General features: G+C 38.6%; 1 protein-coding gene across 1 annotated transcript in view; it reads left to right on the forward strand.

Annotated features, from left to right (window-relative positions):
• Nucleotides 1-14,088, forward strand: part of CCDC50 (coiled-coil domain containing 50) — a 39,265-nt gene extending 25,177 nt beyond the window's left edge. Inside the window, exons 8-13 of the mRNA XM_023728672.1 lie at nucleotides 1,667-1,782; nucleotides 2,890-2,934; nucleotides 3,045-3,149; nucleotides 4,951-5,030; nucleotides 9,641-9,747; nucleotides 11,112-14,088. Of these exons, the coding sequence (XP_023584440.1) occupies nucleotides 1,667-1,782; nucleotides 2,890-2,934; nucleotides 3,045-3,149; nucleotides 4,951-5,030; nucleotides 9,641-9,747; nucleotides 11,112-11,131 (473 nt within the window). The 3' untranslated portion in view covers nucleotides 11,132-14,088. The remainder of the gene's footprint in view (nucleotides 1-1,666; nucleotides 1,783-2,889; nucleotides 2,935-3,044; nucleotides 3,150-4,950; nucleotides 5,031-9,640; nucleotides 9,748-11,111) is intronic.
• The last annotated feature ends 3,885 nt before the right edge of the window (nucleotides 14,089-17,973 follow it).

The following is a 17,973-nucleotide window of genomic DNA, read 5'->3' on the forward strand; positions in this document are numbered from 1 at the left end:
GCACCCCAAGTGATTCTAATATGTAGTCATGGTTAAAAACCACTAGGCAGTTAGGAATAGACTTTCTTTCTCCCCTTAGTAATCCACTTACTGAAAGTCACTGCTCTAGATGGCTAATCTTGTTCACCGCATTAAAAATGTTTATTGTTTCTGGATATACAGTAACACCTTCACACTGCAGAATAATTGCCCTTTATAAAAGGGTACAAAGAAGGAGATATATTCCACAATTTTGAAATAACCAGCATTTACCACTTACTTAAAAGTACTAAAAGGAATATATGCTGCTTATAAAATTTCAAATTAAAAAGCCAGAATTTCCCACCAGTTCCCTGTGTTCCATCTCCAGAGGAATAGAAGCCTAAGGTCTTCGTTTCTTTGCTATTTCCCTTACGTTATTTTGAAAAGGGGGGGAAAAAAAGCCCATTGCCATCGAGTCAGTTCCGACTCATAGTGACCTTGTAGGACAGAGTAGAATTGCCCCTTTGGGTTTCCAAGGAGCAGCTGGTGGATTCAAACTGCCGAGCTTTTGGTTAGCAGCCGAACTGAACCACCGTGCCACCAGGGCTCCCATGAAACTGATCAAAGTTATAGGAGGGAAGATCTAAAGCAAGTTTAATTGGTTTGCCATCAGAGCAGAAGCCAGGGCAGGGTCATGGGCTGGCTAACCAGGGACTAGTGTGGGCCCTGTTGGCTAAGTTATTTAATTCAGTCATATCTGTCTTTCACTTCCTCCTTCCCTTCCTTCCTCCTTTTTCCATTTCTTCCTTATTAATACTGTCCGTTTTGAACAAACAAGATATTAGTTCAGATTAAAAGAGGGTTTGTTTAGAACAAAAGAAAGAAACCTCCCTATACCCTTTGCATTTACCTACAAATGGGCTGACCCGCTGAAGATACTTAAGATGGTTGATTTAGATTTGAAATATTTATTACGGCACAAGTGTATATCTTCAGTGCACACTTACAAATATAGGAATCTATTAGCTCTTACTAGACCGTTTCTCTGTGTTTGAAGAACATTTCTTCACCTGGGTCTGGGTTACATTGCTCACAGGATGATGCTGTTCTTGTTCCTCTTAAGTGAGGTGCGTAGGACTGACTTGAATAGAAGGGAAGCTTCTCATCTGCTCAAGTCTTGACAGCTGAGCCCCTTTAAAACTCAGACTCTGTAACTTTTCTCTGAATTCTGTCTACTTCACTGACTTTAATTGAGCCCTAGTGGCACAGTGGTTAAGAGCTTGGCTGCTAACCAAAAGGTGGACAGTTCGAATCCACCAGCCACTCCTTGGAAACTCCATGGGCATTTCTACTCTGTCCTAAAGGGTCACTATGAGTCATTCGACTCTGTGGCAACGGGTTTTTTCACTTCTTATCTTGCAAAGGCCTCACTTGCAGTTCCTTGCATGACTTTTGCCATTGAAGACACTATGTGAGAGAGGAATTTTTACCAGGCAGGTTTGGGTAGGTAACTTAAAGGCGCGGATTATCTGCATCGCCATCTTTATGACAGGGAGAAATATTTGAAGTGCACCCTACACTGAAATCGTAATTATGACGTGGAGGAAATACTGCCAGTGTTAGATACTGAAGAAAAATTTATTTATCTTAAGTTTTGCAGCTTTCCAGAAAACCTCAGTTGCTTCATACATTGAGTTTTTTCTAGGAATGAAACCAAGAGGAATAAAAGAAGCCCTCTCTACTCCATCGCGAGTGACCCACAGGGATCAGGAGTGGTATGATGCTGAAATTGCCAGAAAACTGCAAGAAGAAGAACTTTTGGTGAGCACATTTTAAGACAAAAGTTCAAGTGAATCAGTAGGTTTTTTAATGAATTGAATCAACCTCGAGATTATAGGCAGTATGGGTCCCGATTAGTTGAGAAACTAATAGTGTTTTTTTTTCTTCCCTGTTCATTTTTTTTTTTTATTTTGTTGTTGAGAATATACACAGCAAAACATACAGCAATTCAGCAGTTCCTACGTGTACAGTGTAGTGACGCTGATTACAGTCTTCGAGTTGTGCAACCATTCTCACCCTCCTTTTCTGAGTTGTTCCTCCCTCATTAACATAAACTACTGCCTCCTAAGGTTCTCATCTAGTCATTTGAGTACCTGTTCTCTATTTGATCCCATGTAGATAGTTCTTGAAAAAGCATAATACTGAAGGCAGACCATTTTTGCTAGTTAAGCTAAACTATTATTTGGTTTTAAGAAGACTTTAGGGGATATTTTTGGTTTAAGGTTTAAAGATTATCTCCAGGCAGTAGTTTCAGGGGTTCATCCAGCCTCTATGGCTCCAGAAACTCTGGAGTCCATGAGAATTTGAAATTCTTTTCTGCATTTTTCCCCTTTTTAGTGAGGATTCTTTTATGGAATCTTTGATCAAAATGTTCAGTAATGGTAGCCGGACATCAACCATCCAGTTCTTCTGGTTTGATGGTAAAATGGGTGGAAAAATCAAGACAAAGGGAATAGAATGAGTGTCCAGTTTTACTTACTGAAGAAGCATTAGCAACAAAACCATACATTTCTGTCCACTATTTATCCCAATACTCCAAGTACCTGCAGTAGAGTTCGGTAAAAACGGACCCCGCTGTAGCTGATGAAAGCACATCAGATTCAGGGTTGAGAGCTATAGCTGCTAACCAAAAGGCCAGCAGTTCAAATCCACCAGCTGCTCCTTGGAAGCCCTAAGGGGCAGTTCTCCTCTGTCCTGTAGGGTTGCTGTGAGTTGGAATCAGCTTGATAGCAGCAAGTTTGGGTTTGGTTTTTTGGAATCACAGCTAGTTTCGGGTACCAGGTTACTTTATGTAGGACTTTGTTGTTGTTATAATGGGCAGTCTAGCTTCCACTTAAATTTCTCTTGGTTGTCTTTTCTATGCCACAGGCTACCCAGGTGGACATGAGAGCAGCTCAGGTGGCCCAGGATGGGGTGAGTTCATGGTTGCTCACCTGTTTGTGTAACCAGCATTCTCGGGAAACATCTCAGCCATTTTCTCCCCGCAACTCTGCGATTAACGATATCGACTGGATGTTGTTTAGGAAATTGCTCGACTGCTAATGGCTGAGGAGAAGAAGGCGTACAAGAAAGCCAGGGAACGGGAGAAATCGTCTTTGGACAAAAGGAAGCATGACACCGAGTGGAAGGTAGGGGCTGTGTGTGCTTGTTTTTTCCTTTTACTTAGAAATAAAATTAGGAATGAAAAGGAGACTCTGCTTTTAGGGTAGGCTCTGCAACTGCAGATATAGGTAGTGTGTAAAAATAGCTGTAACGCATATGTGAAGCCTGACTTGTAAAAACTGTTTCACTATGAAAAATAATACTAAATTCTTATACCTATAAAAAAAATTACCGCTAAAATCAAAAAAGTCATTCCATTAATTTTAAGACCAACTGAGATACACGTGCCTCTGGCTGTGAGCTACTTCAGTTTGACTATACTTACAGTGCAGGAAAGTGTAGTATTTCCACATGGCTTCAGATTTCCAGTGGCCTTGTCTCCCTCTCTGTACGTTCCCTAGGTGCTTACGTTGTAAAGTACCACCTGTTTATTTTTCCTCTGACATAACTTGACTCAGTGGTAGACGGACAGGCATGCTTCTCACCAACCATCATGGCTTACGTCAGAGTGCAAGAACCGTCTAGCATGAGCTTTGACTACTGTCTTTCCCCTCGTTAATCAGAAATAGTTGACAGAACAGGCAGTGACTGCAATTCATTCTGCTGTGATCTGATTTTTGTATGCGGCGGTTGCAAGTTCCATTTAACAGACTTAACAGTTACTGTGTGCATGGCACCGCTGTGGACTCAGAGAAAGACGAAGGTATCTTCTCCTGATAATAGCGTATAACACAGAGAGGAAGACAAGCTGTCTTCGAGCTCAGACAGCTAACAAATACAGGGTCACAGTGGGTGGAGCATTGTGGAGGAAGAGCAGAGGAGGAGGAGGAGGGAGAGAAGTCCTCTACAGTAAAGCCTTTTTAGGGAAAAAGTTTGCACTAGGCACAGAAGGATGCAGCGAGGCGTGTGTTCATGATACAGTGGATGTTTAGAGCTGTTCTCTCCCTTGGACTCATTCTTCCCTTGGGTTTCTGGTTTCCTGTCATGGTCTGCAGTGGTTGTGAGGAAAAAGAAGACACACGAACTACGATAATAGTATTTCTCTACTGTTCCCTGTTGCTTACTTCCACGCTTGTCAGTCTCCAAGCAAATTAAAGTATTATTTCTATGTTAATTATGTGTATAAAAGCTACCTTGCTTTTACTCTCTTAGAAATTCAGGATTTTTCCTGACAAACATATTTAATTTTAGTAGAGGGGTTCTCAGATGCTCCTGCTACATAAATTAATTGCCCAGGAGTTATTCATATTTTTCGTGGATTCAACTAGAAAAGGTTAGGCATTATAAAGATGACAAATCAGGAAGGTAAGAGTGGTAAGGCCGCGTTTCTGGCAGATAGCAGGACTTCTGCGATTTCCAGATTCTAGAACTGGTATAGCTACGCTTCCTCTCCTGGAACAGTTGACTTGTGCCTTAGTTTCCTGGCTTGAGAATCATCACCCCTAAGTCAGGTGTTGAGAAGTGCATTTGAGAGCACACACCTAAACTTCATAGTTTCTGGGAATCGAGCAATTCTTGTCAGCTACGTGCAGCTGTACTGTTAATAATGGATAGCCACGCACACCCGTGTGGGTGGGCGTGTTCACGTGTGACAGCTCACCTCTCTGGCTGCACTGACAGCCTCTAGTGTGCCTTGGTGGCTATATTTTTTCCTCCCAGTAGCTGTGTTTAAAAATACCTTATATTGCAACTAGATGTAAGTTACCTGAAATTACTAAAGGAGAATTTGACATGATTTACATGTTTTCTAAATCTGATCTTTCTCTTTGTATGTTTGCTGTTTCTATAGTGTGTGTTTTTCTTTTTATTTATTTTTTCTGTCCATAGCCTAAAACATCTAAATCAGCAAACCCAAAGTCAAAAGAGAGTGATGAACCTCACCGTTCAAAGAACAACAGACCCGCACGGTAAGCTGCCACCTGAAAAGCAGAGTGAGGAGCTTGACTCTGGGGTGCGTGAGGAGATTCTGTTGCCTGGGGAGAGTGTTTATTTTCTGAAAAAGAGACATAGAAAGAATCGTGCAGTTCTGAGGTAGTATCAAGTCTGGAAAGTTTATTCTGAAACAAGTCTGGAAAGTTTATTCTGAAACTTTGTTTCCAGTCTTAAATTAGGGTGCACAAGTCAAATCAGGACAATGTGCGGGATTTTACAGAAGCTGGGTTAATAGAGAAGGCTGTGCTTTTTGTTAGGACGAGTCCTCGCCTCTGGATTCATTGATGCCCTAAACTAGGAAGGGACGAGATGAACCATTTTCCTAAGTAAAATGTTAAATTTTTCTTAAATTGCTAAGTTGTAAATTTCTGCTGGGTTTCATGGGCACGCTTGTGTGTGCCTGGCCTTCGGCATGCTCATGTTCGTTTGGTGCTGGGTTGCAATGTCTTGGGCAAATACTTCCTTGAGCCACTGCATACCAGCCAAGTCCCACGGGATCAGACTGCTGTGGCTATGGTATATGCCCCTGTGGCTTCTCTCAGGCAGCCTGGAGTCACAGAGCAGTTACTGTCTTTCCACCTCAGGTTGCCAACGTTTAAGTCTCTAGGGAAGCAACCTTTTTTTTTTTTCCAATTGCTTTCTGTTGCCTTTCAAAAGAAAATACAATTGGAATAGGAGAGAAGACACTAAATAGAAAAAGAGAAAAGTAACGTTAAGTTTAACAATTTGAAAACCGCATTATTAAAGCCTTGAATTTCAGTCCTGATTATTAATATTAATTCTTAGAATGGAAATTTTTGATTTCAAATAATACACCCTGTTGTGGCTACTGATTGTCCATACTTAAGCTACTAGACTTGTTTCCTTAATATGAATATATTTAGCGTCCTTAAAAACTCATCCTCTGTTAAAGTTACGGGGTTTCAGAAGGCAGAGAAGTACCCTTCAGAAAATTACATCATGTTAGATTGCTCTGCAGACAACAGTATAGTGTCTCTAGTTATGTAAAATTTATTCCTCTTGTGGTCGTTTGTTAAGCACATGCCACATTTTTAAAGCAGAATTTAGAACTCCATAGTTTAATTTACGTTCGTACAGTATCCAGATAAAATAAGAAGCAACTAATCTGTTCTCAGTAGTTAAATAAGTGGGTTATTGTGCTTTTGTTAGTAAGTGAATTCAAATAATTTTTAGGGTTATTTTGTAATCTTAAAAGTTCTTGGGCTCTTTAGACCGCTAATAACTTTGACAGCAGATATTATAGAACAGTCGAGGATGGCTATTTAAAAAGATTCTTGAAGAAAACAAATCTCTGGAACGTCATAGGTGCTGTAAAACATCTGGCATATTGAAAGAAGAATAATAAACCCATCCTATATTAAAAGTGGCTGCTATAAATGAGATAGTAAAATGTGACTGACTTACGGCTGGTTGAACTGGTCTTTTTTGGCTTGAGAGGAATGCTTGTCTTTAAACAGTATTTACAGAGAAATTGTATATATGATAAAAGTGAATACAATTTCTGTGACCCATGTTCATAGTTAAACATTAAAGCCTATGAACTTACAGATATCCTGTATAACTAATATAAATCAGCAGATAATGCTTTCTGGTTAGAGTCTATGATTTCCCTTTTCACACTTAACCATGGTCTGGAAGTTTTGTTAGCCGTCTGCAGAGGGAATGTTTTAAGGATTGAGAAACTTGGTGATCAGGATGTGTTAGGTCAGGATGTTGGGTCAGTTTACTTCAGTGTAGTAGAGGGGAAACAAATTCTCACGTAGAGCTTAGACCATTCGTAGTCAAAAATCCAATTTCTTAATGTATTATAGTATTTCCACCTCCTGAGGAAACAGAGAACTCGTTTGCAATCTGAATTAATTCTAAACATTTGCAACTGGAAAACGTTTCAGCCTGTGTTCCAAATTCTTTTACCTACAGGATTATATATACTGGTATTATATATGTGTACTACTTGATATTTTACTTTCATTTTTCATTTAGAAAGATGTTACAAATCTCGTTTAGTTCCTACAGCAGTCTTAAATGAGTATGAAATGCAGTTATCTCCGCTTACTCTTTCATCACATATTTATTGAGCACCCTAATAAGTACGCAGAATTGGGATCAACAGCAGTCAGCAAGAAAGAACTGCTCCCTGCTCTGATAAAGTTTACAATCTAAACAAATAATTATACAGATAACTATAATGATCGTGTTAAGTGCTGTAGATGAAAAGTACAGGGTGCCGGAAGAACATAAGTTGGCGCTTAACCTAGTCTGGGTGTCTTGGGAAGGCCTTTTAAACAAGTGACTTTCTAATTGAATTCTGAAGGGTATTTGGCTATGTCATCAACATAAAGATGTATTTCATTTCACGAGGGCAGTAAGAATCAAGTAATTCTAATACATTAAAACTATTAACTAATGGTCAACAAGATTTTTTCATCTTTGGATATAAATACCCTTATTTCGAAACAAACGTCGTCACTGCAACAGAATAATTTGGTAGGACCTGTAGAAGCAGTTAAGCCAAGATTTGTTCTCTACATTAACCAGAAACTACACAGAATAGCACACCAAGAGAACTGAGGGTGTTCTAGGTTGATTTGTTTATCCTTACATGGAGATCCTAGAGAGTTCGCTGGCGTCCTGTGTTCTGTTTCACACCTTGGACATCCTTTACCTTAATGATGAGTTGGTGGGGAAACAATAATCATGGATTTTTTTGAGTCCCACTCAGCTTTTGTCTTTCTAGGTTTTGATGCATTAGGATTACCTGATTCTTACTGTACTCGTGAAATGAAATGATACCATCTTTATGTTGATAATATCGCCAAATACTCTTCAGAATTCAGTTAGAAAGTCACTTCTTCCAAAAGCCCTCCCCAAACACACCGATTAGGCTAAGTTAATGCTACTTAATGCTGTTACAAGAGCTTTTGTCTTTCTGTGTTTTGATCGCCTGATGAAGCCAACGAAAGAGTATGGAATAGACTCTACTACCCTGATTATCAGCCGTTTCCTTGGCCTAAGTCACTTCTTCAGCCACCTGTTTGGTTAAGGCTAAGTTTCTTAATTATGGAATCAGGTTATTTTGTTTACAACTCTTCCTACCAGTCTTTGTTACTTTTTAAAGTAAAAGTGAAAAATGCCAGTTAATAACTAAAAAAAACCACTACATTTATTTAATTTCTAATAATTTGTAGCAAATGTTCAAAGAAGAAAACAGGAAAAATTCCACACTATTTGTTATGCTCAGGTTAATAATGTCTGTATAATGAATACATGAAAATATAAAAATACATGCCCAGATACCATTTGGAAGTAGTAGCATATATAATGTATATGTGTAAATGTGTGTGTATATGTATATATCTATACATCTATACGTATATGTACATCTATACGTATATGTATATATGTATGTATATCTGTATATATCTGTACATATTGTGTACAGATGAATATACATATACGTACATATATATATATATAGAGAGAGAGAAGGTAGAGATGCTGCTGCTGATAGAAATACCTCTGCAGCAGAGCATAGTATAGTAGTAAAGAGCGTTGGATTTGCTGTCCAGTGGAGTTTGAGCTCTGGCTCTGTCACTTAGCAACTGTGTGAACTTGGACAGATCACTTACCTCATATAGCCTAACCTAACCCTAAGATAAGTTTATGATAGCAGCCATGCAGACCTGTCTTGAAAGTTAACCAAGATAATGTGTGTAGAACCCATAGCACAGTCCCTAAGATCTATATATGTTTACATCCTGTGCTGACCTCTTCTAGATGCTGAATACCCAGGGAGGGACTTCATTATTTGGGGGCAAACAAAAGATTGAGAAATTTGAGAGCACTTGCCTTTGTTCTTTTATGACAGAGCCCATTGTGCCAAGTTAACCATAACTTTCCAGACCTCAGAATGCTTAGGCCTTCTAGATTGTATATGTAATTACACTGAGTATTCTACCACAAGCTTATGTACTTCACAAACAAAAAGTTTGGAGTAGTAAAATTTTTCCACTGTTTTTTGCATTTCTGTGTGATTTTTACATGAAAAATTGCACATATATAACTGCTCTTCCCATCTCTAAAGATCTGCTTTGCCACCTAGTGGATAAAGAACTCTGCTCAGAAAATGTACATGTTGACCCAAGTCCCTCTCCCCTTGCCTCCCTCATTCCTGCCCTTCCTTCATTCCCTTGTTTTTGTTACATTCTCCCCTTCTTTCCTTTCTTCCTTTCTTCCTCTTCTTTTTTTTTTTTTGGTAAAACCTACCAAAACAAAGCAAATTTCTTACTGATTTCATTAAACTACTTCTCCAGCCATTGGCACAATGCCTGATGCATATTAGGTGTTCAGAAAAAAATTTTTTTTACTGAATTACATACATCAAAACAGAGGACCAACAAGATAAAATAATTTATCAAAGGGCATGCAACTAGCTAGGAACAAATTCTGAAGCATCCTGGCTCTGCATTTCTACAGAAAATGTTTTTACCACGTGTTCCCGTGAGAGATGAAGGTGTAGTCCCCGTTTCTGAGCATTTCTCTTTACATCCTGGCTTTCCTTCAGGCCTCCACCCCCTGCCGGGACAGATGCTAAGGATTTGGATTACCCACATTTTACAAACCAGCGTAATTCCACACGTCATTTCTCAAAATGGGAATCCTCTCATAAAGGTAAGAAGAGCATATATAGTCACATTTCAGGGTCTTCGTAATCTTCATGTGGTGGTGAAAAAAGATCAGATGCTGTCCTGTAAATCACCGGAGTGGAAGCCTGTCAGCAGATCCTTATATATTAAAAAAAAAAAAAAAATCCAAAAAACAAAACAAAATAAAGCAAAACAAAACCCTTTAAACTGAATGCAAGATTGTCCATGTATTTGCTTTATACTCTGGAGGAAGTTCACAGATTTCATCAGATTCTTACAGGGAGCCTGTGACATACACCCCTACCCCCACTCCCACAAAATATTTGCAACCACTGGCCACTTTTTGTATGCTGCTGGCTCTTGTTTCCCATCTGCTCATGACCCTGTTAATTAGACTAAAACACACACACGCACACGCACACACACACTACATAAAACTTTTATACAAAATAAGCATGGGGCAAGGAAAATAGGAGATCTGATTGGGTCAGATCTTTAACATGGAAGGAATAATCGGTCAGTCGGTCAGTGGTTGCTCTTCCAAGGATAGGCATTCACTAGGTATATGTTTGTGACGGTCATAAAATGAGAAATGAAAAGGCAGCTTCTTATAGTAATTTCACAATTAAAAAATGGAGAGGATGCAAATAAAAGTATCAGGGTTGTTAGGATTAAATAAAATATGGGAAAGGGGTTTACAGATTGCAATGGACTTTACAAATATTAGGTTTTATTAATTGATGAAGGTTACTTGTTGTAGATTTTGAAGATTCCTTGGGTGACATGTTTTATAATCCTTTTACAGAGCTAATGATAGCCTTCCCAAACTTCTTTAAATTTCCTTTTCTGCTGTTTTAAAAATGTTTTAATGCACAGGTGTCACCCTAAACCAGTCACATCAGACTCTTTGGGTGGGTGGTGCCAGGCATGAGTATTTTTTAAAAAGCTCCCCTCCCTCCCTCATGTCCTTCCTCCCAGGATTCTAAAGTTCACCAACAGCCATTATTTAAAATGTGAGATTAATTGAACGCTACAAATGGTTTTGTCAAAACAACCCACCCATCACAATTCCCATCTGTTGATAGCATTTTCCTCATCTTGATTTAACTGGAAGTAGCTCGTGTTTTACTTTCTCAACTCTGCATGCATCACTTTGTGGTAGGTGCCTTCCTGTCCTTGACATACATTTGATACATAATATTATTAAAATAAAACATTGATTCTGTATATAAATATTTTACAGTCAAGAACAAAGATATCAGCAACCACTTGAAAAGCGTGGAAATAAAGATAAATTACTTAGCCTGAGCAGGGAGAAAAACTGTCTGAGAAACTTTCAAAGATTTTACCTTAATTGTGTTTTCTTGCTTTTTTTCCTTCCCTCCCCAGGTTTCCATTACAAGCATTAAAAACCTAGGATTCTGCCTTGAAACGGACTCACTATAGCCCATATTACTGGATGATACAGAATGCATTCTACATTTATTTTTTCCTCATATATTTGCATTCCTGGGATTTATCCTCAAGTGTTTTTCTGACCATAAATACTTTAATTCATTTCAAATGTTTTGGTTATTCCTGATCACTTGGGCAGTACAAGAAAATCTAGCTTCTGAATATTGGCCACCTCTGTGCTTCATATGCTTCCTGGGATATAGTATCTAAGAGCTCTATAAAATGCCATTTTGTTAGGGTTGGAGTGTTGGTATTTAGGGACTAGGCTTTATACAGCAGTTAGAATTTTATGAAGATGAATGATCAAAATAAAGTATAATGTTCGGATGCTATGCAGAATAAAGAATAAAAGAAATATTTTTTTTTTCTGGTGCATTAGTGTACGTATTGAAGGACAGAGCCTTTTGGTTTTTGTACGCTTCAGGAAAAGGAAAAAAATCACAACCATAAAGTATTAAAAAAACAAAAGACACATGGAACAGTTGAAGTGTGTTATTCTGACTACATGGACTGCAGAGGTTTTGCAGATCCTTCTAAGTCCTCCCAGGAAAACTGGCCTAGAGATCATTCTCTGCTGTTTCTTCCTGAATAGCAGGCTTTCTGATGCCTCTGGGCATCGGGCCATTTATTAGTATTATATTGCCAAAAATTTAACTCTGGAGTTTTAACTCATGTCTGTGTGCAGAGTCAACTGAAAATGAAAAACGTTTTATGCCTTCTCTTGTTTTATGCTTACTTGCAGAGTAAGGGAAGTGGAATTGGAAGATGGTTGTATAAGTGATGATGGCGTCATTCTCACTGGGCACAGGCTGACGTTTTCTTCTTGCTTAAAAGAGATACCGTATTTGTTGGCCACCTTTCAATAATGTTTTGCTCACCTGTCAATAATTAGATTAATTCAGCATGAAGTTAAAGTTGATAAAGTGGTTCTTCATCCAAGTGTTTGGTTCTGTAAATTGGTTAATAGTAAATGGGGATTAGATTTCTTTGTACAAGACCTTTAAGACTGCTCTTTTATAAGAAATTCAGGGTCTTTGTTTAGTTGCTAACCTCATGGAAACACTTATTTTCCCATACTAATTTAACATAAATGGCAGTCAAGCTATGACATAAAATATATCCTTTCAGCTTGATTTGCCTTCAGTTTTCATTGTATAAATCTGACATTTTTGGCATTTCAGTATGGTGTTCATTTAGGAAAGAATCAGGTGACTAGAGAAAATCCATTCTTTTCCTATTGGGAAGCTATTTTGTTTCTCTGAGTATATTTGGACCTCTCATTTTTGAGAAAGATCTTTAGTTTCATCGTTTTTTTGAATCCTATAAACTTGAGTGAAAGTCATCTGAGAGTTAAATTTTGGGGACATGCTAATCTAGAAACAAGACTCTAAAAATAATAGGACTTTGAAAGGCTACGGTGAAATTGATGAAGAAAAATCTGTATCTAAGTTGAGAAGGGGAGACAAATGGAGGATGGAGGCCACAGCCTTAAGTCAAATCCCAGAGGGTGGTTTCAGTACCCAAAGCTTAGGCCATGTTGACTTACAGTAATGCTGTATTTTTCTTGGTCTGCCCTGTGATTTTGCTTCGTGTTTTTAACAGTTTTTATGGTAGTTGTAAAAAAAAAAAATGCAGTGTATTTTTATTTGATAATTAGGCAAATGGACATCATTTGCAATATTTTTATTTTATAAATGTTTATTTTTCTATCTTATAGGATGATCAGTTTTACTTAAAAAATTCTGCATTCCTCTTGCCTGTCATGTGCTTTGTCCTATCGTATTTATTATTGTAAAATGTTAGCTAGAGATACTTTATTCCAGAATCGTCCGGCCATTCAGTACTTAAACCAGGAAAAAAAAAAAAGAAAACAAACCCAAGCCCATTCCCATCGAATCAATTCCAACTCATAATGATCCTGTAGGACAGAGTAGAACTGCCCTGTAGGGTTTCCAAGGAGCTCTTGGTGGATTCGAACTGCCGACCTTTTGGTTTGCAGCCGAACTCTTTAACCACTGCACCACCAGGGTTTCCCACTTACCAGAAAGAAAGGAGTGTTTTGGCTGTCTTGGTGAGTTTCTGATCAAAGGTGGTATTTCCCTCGTGGCATCCAATTCAACGTTTGTGTTGAACATTTGTTGACTTTTTTAAAAGGATCTTAAAAGAAAAGTTTTTAATTTTTTTTTGTAAAGCAGGTACTTTTTTAAGAGTATCAGAGCAATCTTTTCCCTGCAAATAAGGAGATAAAAATCAAACTCAGCCAATTAAATCTTCTTCTGTCTCATTCCTATAATGGAGTCATTATCTTCGAGGCTGTGGAAGTAACTAACAATTGTATTTTAATGAACTGCTGAGCGCTCTTCACTGTTTTGTTTGCTTTTTAGTTTGTCCTGTTTATGTAAATGTCAGGGTGTTTGCTTGGTTGCTGTTCTGCTGGAACACCGTGGTTTTTTTTTTAGGACCACGGTATTTTACGCTTTCTTGTGATGTAAACCAGCGTGCCTGGCCTCTGAAATAATTTCCGTTTCTACACCTCTTTTCTGTGGAGGCCAGGCCACATTAACACCTTATATTCCTGAATGAGCACAATGTACTATATTGCCTTAAGGTAAGGCTTCTTGACCTGTACACCCTCCCTTCTCCTCCTTCTAACTTTTGTAAGTTATTGCCTGGAAGGAAGGTTAGATAAGGTCTGATGAAATGTTCTGACTTAAAAAAAAAAAAAAAAAAAAAAAGACTTTAATGTTCAAACCACTGTTAAACATTATTTTATTGAGTGGCTAGACAGTTGCTACACATGCTTCAAAAGAACATTGAGATGTTTAGAAAATAACTTTGCATAACATTGAATTATAACCAGCAGCATGCTAATGAACTGCCAAAAAAAAAAAAAAACCTATATGGTTTTTGATCGTAAAAGAAGCATCTAAATTAGAAAATATGTACAGTCATATGTCGCTTAACGTCCAGGATACATTCTGTGAAATAGGACGTTATATGATTTGGGCATTGTGTGAATATCATATTATATACAGGCAGTCCCCGGTCCAACTTACGTACAACCTGTAGTTAGGAACCAACCCTGTAAAGCCTATTGTACTAAAAATGCAGGATACATACAGTGGTTCCTAATAACAAACGGGTGCTACTTTGCAAAGCACATTAAAACATTATTAGTACTGTATTATTATGTTAAAGATGCTTTAGTGTATCTATGTCGCGTTCCCCCATCGGGATTTTTGAACTTACAGGACCACAGACGTATATGCAGTTGGGCATTGCCCAGATGGACGTTACGCAGCGCATGACTGTACGTATATGAATAGATGTTTCCAGGAGGAAAATCTTTCTCAGAATGGCAGCAGCCACTTGGATTTAGATGAACATACTCCAAAACGTCTGACCTTGGGCCTTGTATTCCGCTGAACTCACTCTAGAAAATTCTAACTGCAATCAATTTCCCCTTTTTCTTCCCTGCTGTGGCCTGCCGCTGAGCTGCGTCATGAGTAAATTCATTGCAGACAGTTGTCCACCCCTTCCCCTCAGTGTAAGGGTAACTTAATGTAAAATAATTGGTTTTTAACTGAGAATTATTTTTCCTTAATTCTGTCAGAATCTTCTCTAAATTTTGTCATGTGTCAAATTGTTCTTTAGAAATGCCTGCTATAATATGGTGCGTTCAGTTTACCACATAAGTGGCTGACTTTTTAGGGCCTTGATATTTAATGAGTATTGCCTTTATATACACATCTCTTTGGGAAATGTCAAGATTATTCATTTATTCAATGATGCTTTTCTTGAAAGATGTCTGTGGTGATTTTGCTGTAAGATCTTGAGCCTCATCATAGGGTGAGAACCCTGTGTAAACAACTTTCTCAAGGACAGAGAACTGAGTTTTTTCCCCCTTTTGGGAAAACAGTACTTGTGTAGGGAATATTAATATTGAGAAGGAACAATCTTCCCGATAGATTTCACTGTACATACTGTGCCATATTCTGATAACCTAGGCTTTCTAGAAATAATCATAAAAAATGAAAACCTGATGTTCTAGCAGAAAGAAAAAAAAAATTGTCAAGTACTTTGTTCCTGACTTACTGCTCATAGTCAGAAAAGTGACCGCATAAAATGGTCCCAGTTTCTCCTTATATCTGGTGGTGCCTGTGAGTCTTAAGCCATATCTGCTTATGTTACTACTGATCTTTTTTTCCTCTGAGCCCAAAATAGGCAATATGGGCAAGGAGAAGCAAACTGGAGACTGTCCTGATAATGCTGCATGGGACACAATGTCATCTGAATTCTTGGTAGAGGAACCTCTTATCCATGATATAAAAGACTGAAAGGTTGCTCCTGGCATTTAATAACTGTCATTAGAAATGCTGAAATTTAGTTCTAGAGAAGTCAAGAAGGAAAGGGTAAACTGGGAAAGTCTCACATCTCAGAGTCCCTTTTTTGCGAGCCCTGCGCTTTGTTAGCAGTGTCTTTGAGGAGCAGTATTGCCTTAAATTAGTTGGCCTCCAACCAAGGGCAGTGTACTGTACTTTCTATATGTGAATGCCAGCCAACTCTCCACTGAGACATGAAATTCACACATCATCCCTAAGCATCCTTGTCATCAGGAGCTTTGGGTCTCCTTTCCCACTGAGTGATGAATAACCTATAACATTGATAGATGTAGTATTTCCAGTTGCCTGATCAACCCATAAAAGGAGCCCTGGTGGCACAGTGGTTAAGTACTCAGCTGCTAGCCAGAAGGTTGGCAGTTTGATCCCACCAGCCACTTCATGGGAGAAAGATGTGGCAGTCTGCTTCTGTGAAGATTTACAGCCTTGGAAAGCCTGTGTGGGCAGTTCTGCTCTTCTGTAGGATTGCTGTGAGTCGGAATTGACCTGATGGCATTGGGTTTGGTTTTTTTGGTTTTTGGATCAGCCCACAAAGTAAGCAGTGGCATGACTAAAAAGGCCGGTAGAAGGAAAGGGAGAATTTCCTTCACACTAGGTGATCATTTTCTGAATCGTTGAGAGTAAACTGTCCCCCTTTTCTATGGTGACTGTAGAAGATATTTCCAGAGTTTGTGTTGTGCAGTGAAGACACTCAGAGTCATTGGTTTGTAAATTTCTCCAACACCCTTGTGTACTGAAATGCTTAATATTAACAAAAAGAAAAAGAAAACCAAACAAAATAGATATTTACTTGAAATGGAATAATTGTTGATGTGAAGAGTGTTTCTATTTTATCACTTTTGCTTTGGGTAGGGAAGACACCACACTGGTTTCTTAAGGTTCTATTTGGTGCCGCGTTCTAATGCAATCTATGTTAGCAGTCAAGTTGATTTGTGGAAATATCTGTCCCTAAAAACCACTCTTCCTTATATATGTGTCAACACTGCCTAGTTCCATGTTCCTAATAGATTTAATGTGCTTTTGTGTATTCACTTAGCAAACTAGAAGATGTTTTTATCTTTTTGAGTAACTCTTCATAGCACAGGGAGCCAAGCAGTATGCTGGTTTCAGCATTTCAGATAAGGGCAAAATTAATTGTATAACTTAGTGCCCCCTTATTCATTTCTGAGGTTCATATATAAAATATAGAAGAGTTGAAAGACAGGGTTTGAATGGCATTCCCTTCATAAAAGAGCAAGTATTATGAACAGCAAAAAGAAGACCACTGAGAGAGAGTGAATCTGCTATGACACATCTTGTGCTTAGGATAGGTTTTTGTTGCACTGAATTTCAGACCATAATTAGTAAAGTAGTTCCTACTTGTTAAATTTGGTGAGAGGGTGTTTTGATGTCAGGATTTTTGTATTTATGATTGAATTAGCCTCTGAAAACCCTAGGCTATAACTTCAGCTCTTGTTGTTAACTGAAAGCCAAATGCCTGTTCTCAGAAATAGCTATGTTTTTCACTTGCCTCCCAAAGGTGACCCAATATTCATTTCATAAAGTAGTAAATAATGAGGAGCCCTGGTGGTGCAAGGTTAAGCACTTGGCTGCTGGCCTAAAGGTTGGTGGTTCAAACTCACCCACGGGAGAAAGACCTGGTGCCATAAAGATTATAGCCTAGGAAACCCTGTAGGCAATTTTACTCTGTCACACGGGTCACTGTGTGTCAGAACCACTTCGACAGCACCTAACAACAACGTGGTGTGAATATAGCATTTAAAATGATGTTCCAAATTGAGAATTTCCTTAGTAAGGTTTCTCCTAAAAGGAATTCATCCCAGCACAGTGTTAGATTTTGAAAAGGTGCTGAATTAAAAAATATAAGAGTATGTTCATGTCAATCCAGTTGCTCAGGAAATTTGAGGTGGTGCTCTCATTTGTCTTATAATTTGAGAAGTGCTCTCGAGATTCTGCACAGTGCTCAGGCACTTTCAGAGTCTTTCATAAGAGTCATTTGACATTTGGAATGCGGATGTGTTTTAAAAACTGGTGAGATGTTATCCCAAGTGCTCATCAATTTATAGCCAAGTGGGAAAGGCAGCTTTGAAATAGCGACTTCATGGGATTGAATAGAACCTTGATGGGATGAATTTGCCTGTCTGAGGACAGAAAGCAAAGAGGCTGCCTCAGACCTCATGCCTATCTAGAGATTAAACGAAGCTGTGAGGGACATGTTGTGGATGCCTTACAGGTGACCAGTGTTGGGTACTGGTGGGTCTGGATGCACCCATCTGGACTAGGCTGATGGGAACAGTCTGTTCAATTTGCCTTCACACAGTACAGGTTGTTCCTGCTCATGACCTCACTGAGGAAAATGAGAAATGTGCTGGTGACTTTCTTGCAACTTGGGAACC

This window comes from Trichechus manatus, unplaced genomic scaffold, assembly GCF_000243295.1.
Source record: "Trichechus manatus latirostris isolate Lorelei unplaced genomic scaffold, TriManLat1.0 scaffold00026, whole genome shotgun sequence".
Lineage (NCBI taxonomy): Eukaryota > Metazoa > Chordata > Mammalia > Sirenia > Trichechidae > Trichechus > Trichechus manatus.